The sequence below is a fragment of the Lissotriton vulgaris genome, chromosome 2_2 (genome assembly GCF_964263255.1).
Source record: "Lissotriton vulgaris chromosome 2_2, aLisVul1.2, whole genome shotgun sequence".
Lineage (NCBI taxonomy): Eukaryota > Metazoa > Chordata > Amphibia > Caudata > Salamandridae > Lissotriton > Lissotriton vulgaris.
The window spans coordinates 335,629,363-335,639,376 of record NC_141688.1 but is presented as its reverse complement, the minus strand read 5'-3'; the positions used below and the strand labels follow the sequence as shown (position 1 = coordinate 335,639,376).

The 10,014-nt window shown below is 49.8% G+C and overlaps 1 protein-coding gene across 1 annotated transcript; it reads right to left on the bottom strand.

Moving 5' to 3' along the window:
• Window positions 1-202: 202 nt before the first annotated feature.
• Window positions 203-916, bottom strand: LOC147729432 (uncharacterized). The gene has a single exon (XM_086959848.1). The coding sequence runs from the start codon at window positions 914-916 to the stop codon at window positions 203-205; it is 714 nt and encodes a 237-aa protein (XP_086815974.1).
• Window positions 917-10,014: the final 9,098 nt, after the last annotated feature.

Sequence of the window (10,014 nt, the reverse complement as noted above, 5' to 3'; positions counted from 1 at the left end):
CACCCAATGATGGTCACAACCTCGCCTCATGGTCACCCTGTCCCTGAGTGTCTTTTCGAAATGCTCCCCGGCCCTGCGAATGAAGGAGTGGCCACACCAACAGATTTGGGTTCTTTTAGGGGAGGTACCTAAAGTAAATAAGAGTACAATGTGAAGAGATACTGGCAGCCGATTCTCACAAAGGACAGCAAGCGAAGATACATTAGACTAATTGCGGGCGAATATAACGTTCATAACAAGATGATTTCCAGCGACCCAACCTTTTGATTACCTGCTCGGGTAGGCCTAGGCCAGCAGCCGTTGTCGCTGCTCCAATTCTAAATGAATGTGATGAAAATTCGGCCGGATCCACTCCGATCCGGGCTAAGGCCATTTTTACTACTCGAGTGAACTGGAACCTGGTAAGTGGCAACCCATTCTCATGAATTAAAAGTCTCTCGTCTGCTCCCCGGGGCCTGACTTGGAGAAATACCCTAAGCAAATTGACCGGACAGAAGGGCTCACCCTCTACTCTACCCAGTTGCAACCAGGTACCTCTACCCAGCGGGTCCGTCTTTGATCTCCGCACCCTAAGCCGCAGGACACCTTTGGACTCGATTAGGTCAGAGCACCTCAGACCCCCTTCCTTATCCGATTTGGACGCCGGAAGTAATTCTGAAATTCGCAGCGCCCCGCAAAAAGCTAAGGTATAGGCCACCCGGAACAACTGTGTCTCATACTGGGAGAAACAAACGAAGGGGAGAGCTCCTAAGATTCTTATCAGTTTTTCTACATCTATCGGCCTCCTATAATCTTTCTCCCCAGGCGCTAGGCGCTCCCAACCTTTCATTGCTCTTCGAACTCTTTGATCCTTTGTCGGATCGGGAACCCCCCGTAGACCCGCATAAAATGCTAACGCCGACAGCTGCCTCTTCATGAATGCTACCGACTTCGCTTGCCCTTTCTGCTGCACGATGAAGCCTAATACACTCAGGGGGTCAAAGATGTCCGCTACGCCCACCCCCCTCAGATATGCCATATACGACTCCCATGACCTCTGATACATACTCATAGTCCTTGGGGCCAAGGATGCAGCTACCAACTCGGGGGCTGTGGGGCACCAAACTTCCATAGCTCCGCTGGGAAGGCTGACATTGACGTCTCCGCATGGGGCCAATGCTCCCGGAACTCTGTTAACTTAAAACGAGACAATGCATCAGCCACTTTGTTTTCCACACCTGGAACATGTTTCGCAGTGAATTGGACATTATGGCTCAGGCATTGCAAAACCAATTCTTTCAACAACCTGAGTACCCAAGCACAGGTGGCCCTCTGGCTGTTAATCACCATGACTACGGACATATTGTCCGACCAGAATATTATACTCTTGTTTGCCAGCAGATCTCCCCACAGGTGTAAAGCTACCACTATGGGGAAAAGTTCAAGGAAGGAAATGTTAGTAGTCAGGCCTCGCTCGATCCAGTCATCCGGCCAGCACTGCATACACCATTTTGGACCGAATATAGCTCCGAAACCAATACTACCTGCAGCGTCGGTAAATAGCTCAAGATCCGTATTAGAGGAACAGGCTGCTCGCCACAATACCGTGCCATTGAAGTCCCTCAAAAAACTTTTCCAAATCAAAAGATCCTCTCTAACCTCGGCCGAGAGCCTCACTCTGTGGTGTTTGGCCCGCAAACCGGACATCGCCCTCGCTATACTCCTGGAGAAGGCCCTGCCCATAGGTATGACCCGCAGAGCAAAGTTCAGTTGGCCCAGAAGAACTTGTAGCTGATGTAAGGTTACCTTCCTTGCCCCCAGGCAGCCATCAATAGCGGCCCTAAATGCATCGACCTTGAGCTTTGGCAGCCTGCACACTCCTGCTGTCGTATCAATCTCTATTCCCAAGAAGGTCAAACACGTGGTCGGGCCTTCGGTTTTTTCCGCCGCCAAGGGTACTCCGAGCGCCTCAGCCAAGCGCTGGAAGCCCAGCAGGGCCTTCCTGCACGACTGGGAACCCTCGGGCCCCATGAACAGAAAATCGTCCAGGTAGTGGACTACAGCATGTGAGTTGTCCGAGTCCAGAAACTGTTCGACCGCCCACTCTAGGAACCTAGCGAAAGTCTCAAAAACTGCACAGGCAATAGAACACCCCATAGGCATGCACAAATCCAGAAAATAGTTACCGTCAAATGTGAAGCCCAAGAACCTGGTGTCGTCCGGGTGCACGGGCAGTAATCGAAAGGCTGATTCAATATCGACTTTAGCCATTAGGGCTCCCTCCCCGAGTGCCTGCAATTTCTCAATGGTGTGTCAAATTTGGTATACTTCACTGAACACAGATCCGGGTCTAATTTATCGTTCACAGAGAGCCCTGGGGGACTCGACAGATTATGGATCAGACGGAATTTACCCTCCTCCTTTTTCGGAACTAGACCCAAAGGGGAACAAACCAAAATACGGGTAGGTGGTTCTGTGAAAGGGCCCCCAACCCGCCCCAATGCTACCTCCTTCATGATCTTCTCTCGAGCTGCCTCCATATTTCGCAACACTGAGCTCTGATTGCGAGGCGGGACATTGGAAGGGGGGGCAGAAGACGGGATACGAAAGCCAATTGTAAAACCATGCCGTAGGAATTGAGCCTCCCCAAGATTATCGTATTTACTGAGGAGGTGTGTCAGGACATGCCGCTTAATTGGAGTTGGGAGTTTTGTCGGGGGTCTTAGCTGGCTTCCCTTTTGGGGCACCGTGGCTAGCTTGTTCTTTGGGGTTACCGGTTTTCTTAAAACACCTGATCTCGGGATGGGAGGTACCCCGCAGTAGGAACAACAGTGTTTGAATTTACACGAGACCCCCCTGGTACACTCATTCCTATTAAACTGCCAGCAGGCCTGTTTTTTCTCAACGACCCCTTTGTCAGTCCGAAAGGACTGGCTCTGAGCTGAAGGTACTGGGGTAGGCGTTGAAGGGGTGGAATAAAAGACTGTATGCCACAAATTAATCTCCCGTTGGTCCCAAGCTATACCCGGGTGAACTGCCTTCATCTGCCTGAACATTTTATCATATTTCAGCCACCCCTGGCCTGGAAACTCCGTTGCCGCTCCATGAATCAATGATATATAGCTCATCATTTGTGGGCCTAAAACAGGGTATTTCTCAAGCATAACAGCGGCATATATTGCAAATCCCGTGATCCAATTCTTCATGGACCATTCTACCCATGATTTCTTTTGATTGTAATCCCCCTCCTTTCCGGCTTTGGACTTCCCGGCCGCCACCCCCGCATTGATAAGGTCGAACACTTCTATGTATTCGCCTCTGAGAATCCTGTCCTTCATATCTGCAGGGACGTGCCAGGTTATCCCCGCGGATGGCGATAAGGTCATCGAGGAAGAACCGAACATTAGAGGGCTGAAAGCTAATAACGGGGAACCAGCTGGCTGCCCCCCAAACCCTCCATGCATCTGGCCATTATTGGGACCCGGAACCTCACCCGCGGCATTCGCCCTTGAGCCCTGACTTGGACATCCCAGATTAGAGAAAGCAGTCATTGCTAAGGGGGACCCGTGAGCTGTGTAAGCAGGAAACATTGAGCTTACCGGGCTGCTACCTATCGCTTGACCATGTGACCCATATAAATGCATCCCTGGTAACTGAGCGACCCCACCGGGCTGAACCCAAACTTGCGATACTCCGCTACCCGGCTGCGCCACTATTGGCGGTAACATACCGTGCGGACCGGACCCCCCCACAGAAGTGACTGGGAACCCTCCTATCTGTGTAGGCCTAGTTGCCTCATACTGCCCATCGGCGTCATCTGGGTCGTTTTCTGCGCCTGAGTTCGAATCAATTGTCTCTGGCGCCTCCTCCTCACCTGGTGATATTGATCGTGAATCCGTTGGCCTAGCCCGCTTGCCTCTTGCCGAGCTTCTAAGCTTTTCTGGGGTCTGCTTCGCTCTTTTGCCTCTCCCCCTCTCCTCCTGAGAGTTCGCATCAGCTTTAGCCCCATCTCTCATGTTCTTCAGCACCCAATCCATGCCCTTCTCTCTTGTGAACTCCAGCAGTTCGGTAAAGGCAAGGAATTCCTCCTTCTTGGCTGCGGGTTGTTTACCTTTCGGTACCTTCTTCGACGGCATCCTGCACTTAAAGAAAACACTGTTAAAATTTATCGCGAGACGCAATGACTTTTTTAGGCCCACCGCGCGGCGAATGGGCCCGGGCCCAGGAAATCGGATGTTCGAGCGCGAGCGCTCGCCCTCCCCCCGGACACGAGGATTCACCGCAGCAAACCCCCCCCCTGCCAACAAGATTTAAAAGAAACTAGGCACGAAAAGTTGAGAAAAAAAAAATAAAAACATTTAAGGGAATCTAGCACACACTGCAAGGCCCGCTAACCTAAACCACGAGTCGGGGTAACTCTCGCTGTAGACTCGAACGCGATGCTCCCACGATGTCTTCTCTTGGAGACGTCCGACTCCTGGATGATCAGCAGGACAAAGAGGGGGCCTCTAAGCTGGTCGCGGGCTTTTAAGCCTCGCGCCCTACTAACGCTTCCGGGGCGTGCCTCGGCGTTTGTCCCCATTGGTCCTGACGCGACGATCACTTCCGGGTCACGCAAACCGGAAGTGACCCGGCTCCGGGTCGGCCCTTTTGCTGCCACTAACGACGCCATTCCCCGATGGGGTTGGCGCCTTCCATTCTATGTTCTAAGTGCTAATTTCTACAAGTATTCTAAAATCTACAAATGCATATTCCTGACAGTGGTCCAGGTGGCCCTGTCCTGTACATTTCCCCTGTAAATTCTGCCCGTGCCTGTTGGCACATTGTAAAGTGTGTGTTTTTATGTAATGTGTTTTGGTATAATACAAAGGCTATTTTTATATATAACCTTGTGTGGAGTTTCCTTTGTGGTGGGCCTTGGGTGTCGTTGCTTAACTCACATTGCCTCCGGGTTTAGCCTTACTGCTCGTGTCACGTTACCAAGGGGGTGAGCAGGGGTTATCTTGGTGTGTAACTCCCTTGCCCTGACTTAGGGTGGTGGTCTCTGACTGGTTTTGGCGCGAGCCTTGGCCACCCGGGGATCCAATTTCTAACAGGCATTAGAAAAATAAGACAACGAAGTCCTTCCTCCTCTGCCAGTCTACCTGAACCTTTAATGGCGGCTGCTGGGACTCGGTGAATACAGCGACAACCAATATGTTCTGCCACCTACACAGAAAGCATTGATCTGCACTCCCCCCTATAATAAAGGTACCAATCCATTCAAACCTCCAGCTGCTGGACCCCTCATCGCATCTCCCCGCAAACCACCTGCTATGTCACGTGCATGGGGTGAGTACCCCCGCATCTCAGTCCAACACATTGACGTCCCTCCACTGCAGAACAGGACAATATGAACTCACTGACACCTATCCCCTCCTTCGCACGCCTGAGCTCTCCCTTAATCTAGCCCCACAGTTCCTATGCCAGCAAGGATCTCCACGCGCCGCTCTACCTCCCAGAGTGTCCAGCTTCCCCCAGTCGACACTCCCTGATCAAGGCAAATCCCTCACCATAGCGGAAGTACAGCCCCTTAGTCAAAGAAACGCAATAAAGTCTCCGAGCACATACATTTACACCAGCCCCTCTATTTCGACCCACATGAAACCACAAGGCAGAACTCCTTCGCAATTATATTCCCCCCCCCCCCCGAACCTCTCCTCAAAAGCGAAAAGAAAATTTAAACATACACTAAGCAGAAAATACCCAGATACACTATTCGCAGACCCTTACCATTGCGCCTCCAAAGCGCAGATAAAGATGGATCTCATCTTTCACATGGATAGCCCGGATAACTGGAACACCACACTAAGAATGCTACTTCGCATCTCCTCGCCTCACCTCACCACCTCACACAGCTGCAAACTGACGACCTCTCTCCCTAATCACTCAACACTTCAGTGACCATTTACTCAAATGGCGCAATCTTGATACAGGCTAACAATGAGAACTTAGAGGCCTTTGACTCCCTCTTCCCTACACTTCGAACCGCCCATCTCCACAAGCTCTGACCTTCCTTTTCCCAACTCCCTTCCCCGGACAACCTGTCCCTCCAGATGGAGCAAACATTAATTCCCAGTCCCCTTGCACTCCCCTCTCGAGCCTCCACTCACTCCTGCGCCCCCGCAAAGCGCGTCCCCTAACCCTGCGACAAACTTCAGACCCAACTGCCCCCCAGTCACAGCAGCAGGAACACTTGAACCCTAAACCACGGGCTCTGGCCTCTGACCTTTATGTCACCCCTGTAGAATTCACATCCCCCGATCACTATGCCACCCCTGCAGAAATCACGAGGCTGAATTTCCGTCATGACCCTTGGCATCCGTCAGAGAGGGCTGAAAAGAGAGGCAGCAAAACAACACAAACAGCAAGAGACACAAAGAGCAACAGAAAACTTAACTCAGTCCGGACCCCTGACCAGAAGAAGGCCCTGACCAAGCCGTCATCTCCCCAGCTCGGGAAAACATGGCGCAGCGTCTGACCCTCTTAGAAAGTCAGTTAGAAATAATATTACTGGTCCTAAATGAAATCCTATCCGGCCTCGATCAATCCCGAAAACCCCAGCAACCCTGACCTAAGTCTCCAACTCGACCAACCTTAACCTTCCAAAACACCCAATAGAACCTCAACCACCCGCGCGACCCGGGTACAGTGTCCCACTGGAACTGACGCAGAGACCTTGCTACTGAGTCACACAAGAACCATAGCCCTGGCTTCCCAGACACAGAGGGGCAGATTTACAAGGCCCCTGCGCCACCACCATGTCACTTTATGTGACGTACTGGTGGCGCAGTGGGCTCCTCCATATTTACAAGGAGAGGAAAAGCCACCCTGCGTGACTTTTCCTCTACTTGTAAATATGGCCCCTTCACACGCAGCACAGTGCGTGGAAGGGGCGTTCTATGGGTGATGCTGCAGGTGTTCCCACTCAACACTCTTGGAACAAGACACATCTCCAGATTTATGAGAAATCGTAAATCTGGAGATACGTCTGAATGCTACGCAACCCTAGAGGTGGCGTAGGGAGGCTCAACGAGGAGAAATGTTTTCATTCCTCCTCGTTATTTCTTCTTTTAATGCGTGCTGCATTCTACAGCAAACATTGAAAGAGGAAAAGCCTCTTGTGATTGTTTTTGTGCAGGAAGGTGTCCCTTCCTTCACAAAAAGAATGTCCCCTTGGTGCAAGAGTGCCTTCACTGGCGCATGGCAGCAGTTTCTGCGCCAGGGCTAGAGTAGCACAGAGATGAAACATATTCTTGTAAATATGTCGCGTCTCTGTGCTTTCCAAACTACGACATCACGGCGCAGCAAAATGACTTGCTGCACCGTGCTGCGTTACTTTGTAGTAAATCTGCCCCAGAGTTTCCCAAGAAAGGAGGACTAGACCCAGACACGCAGACCTACTAGAACCATAGCTGCAATGTCTGAAGAAGAAGCAGCAGTTCTAGCATCCACATACCACTCACCTCCCTCAGCCTCCCCAACTCTACAATTCAAGTAATCACGGGCGTCAGAAGAGACTACCCCCCTACAAAAAACCCAAGACCCCGCCCCTCCTCACCTCCATACCTAGGGCCCCTCCTGGAAACAATCTCAACAAATCAGGGTTCTCCACCAGCTGCATGCTCATCAATTGCAGATCAGCCACTAAACATGCAACAGAATTAGCAGAAGCCATCCTCTCTCAAGACATAGACATTGCATTTATCACAGAGGCTTGGCTAAATGAGATCTCACCACCATACTTAGATATGCTTGTGCTCCCTGGTTTTACTATCGTAAACAATGATAGGAAAGATCAACGAGGACTACATCGAAATCATGAAAATGGACTCATGTAAATACAACTCTTTTGAATGCCTTATAGTCAACATCAAAATTAAGGACAATAATCCAATACCCTGTCACCTTCTCTACCCCTGTTGCTGGGGCAGCCATGCGCGGTATAAGTTCCTCTAAAATACCATAATATAACACCCTCAAGGTAACACTCCCACATTCGGGGAACACTTCTCCGGCCTGATTTCACATTGCGCACTCGTAGACGCTAACAACCTAATCCTGGGTTATCTGAACCTACGATGGAATGAATCGAGCAACACGCTAATTCAAGCCCTAAGCAATCTTCTATGGGACAATAATCTATTCCAACATTTACAGAGGTAACTCACAACAAAGGAGCAACCTTGGATGCTATCATCGCTCAGCGAGATGCAATTACGATTGACTACCTTCTTCCTGTGGACTGGTTGGATCAACACATGATCCTATTCCACATCAACCAAGAAGTGCTATTCCGGCCTCCCACACAAATCCCACCCAAATGGTCTAGAAATCTCACCAAGATTACTCTGGACATCATGGAACAGAGGCTAAGCACGTTCCTCCCCGCGGCAACAAGCTTCTCTTTACAAAAGATCTCACCTCGCTCTACAATGCGAACATGGGGGTCCTGCCGGATCAACTCGCACCCCTGAAGAAAAAAAAAGCAGAGCCATTCCTTCCAGATCATTGTTTGACTCAGACATAAACAAAGAAAGGAGACAATTTAGAGCCTCAGAAAGACGCTGGGGGAACAAGTCTACTACTATCCATCGCGATCAACTCAGATCAGTACGGAAGAAGTACAACAACCACATCAAGCACAAAAAATCCACGTACTTCTGCTCCACACTGGACAATGCAAAGAATAGACCTAAGGAGCTCTTCAATATCATCAGACAACAAACATCCAAACCAGCCATGTCCACTGTATAGGCATCTAAAGAACTTTGCGATAACTTTGCCAACCTCTTCAATGATAAGATCTCCAAGATCGAGCTCTCTCTGGTCCATAACAGCACCCGCTTTTCAATAGCAGCACGGCTGGATCACATGGCACCTCTCTATTACCCCACACCAAACCCTGGTTACTCTTCCACCCCATTCCTGAAGCTGAGATAATCAACTTGATCTCCAACTCCAAGCCCTCCGTGCACGTCTTTGACCCTCTACCTGCGCAAATGACCAAAAAATTGAAATGGGCCTTAGCCCCACTCTGGTGCAAGATTATAAACAGTTCCCTAAAAAGCGGAATTGTCCCAGACTGCCTCAAAGTGAGTCAAGTCACCCCACTGCTGAAAAAACCTGGCCTGGATACGTCCGATCTGAACAACTTCAGACTTGTCTCCAGCCTCCCTCTTCTGTCCAAAATCTTAGAAAGATGTGTATTACAACAACTAACGCAACACATGGACAGTATCAACTTTCTTGACTCCCATCAATCTGGCTTCAGGAAAGGCTGCAGCACCGAATCCGCGATCCTCAACATCATCGACGACATCCATAAATCTCTGGACTAAGATCAATGCTGTCTCCTTATTCTCCTCGACCTATCGGCTGCATTCGACCCAGTAGATCACAAACTTCTCATCAAGGCTCTGCAAGAAAGGGTGGGGCTTGATGAGATAGTCCTCAAATGGTTCTCCTCCTTCTTACACAACCACTCCCAGAGAATCAAAATCAACAACTTTGAATCTGACCTGCACCCAGTCAACAGGGGAATTCCTCAAGGGTCAGTGCTCTACCCTCAACTATTCAACATCTACATGCAACCCCTCACCACCCCACTCAAAAAAGCTAACATATCCTTCCATCTGTATACTGATGATACGCAGATCTACTCGGAAATCTCCTCTGCGAAGGACATTCAAAGTCTCAATTGCATACTGAAGGAAGTTCAATTCTGGTTGACAAGTAATCACCTAAAATGTAATCCCGACAAAACTGAATTACTCCTCATATCAAACAAAGCAGAGAACCCCCAAATGGTAGATTGGCTAAAATCTATTGATACGCTCAATGGAAACCTCACCCTAGCGGACTCTGTTAAATCACTAGGCATCACGCTAGACCAGAAACTGGACATGACCAAACATGTTAAGAACTCAGCTAAGAGTGCCTTCCTCAACCTGAAGTTATTGAACAAAATACAACCTTTCATCCACACAAAGATCT

Excerpts from the sequence above, each read along its gene's own strand:
- LOC147729432 (XM_086959848.1), bottom strand. The coding sequence starts at position 916 with ATGAAGAGGCAGCTGTCGGCGTTAGCATTTTATGCGGGTCTACGGGGG.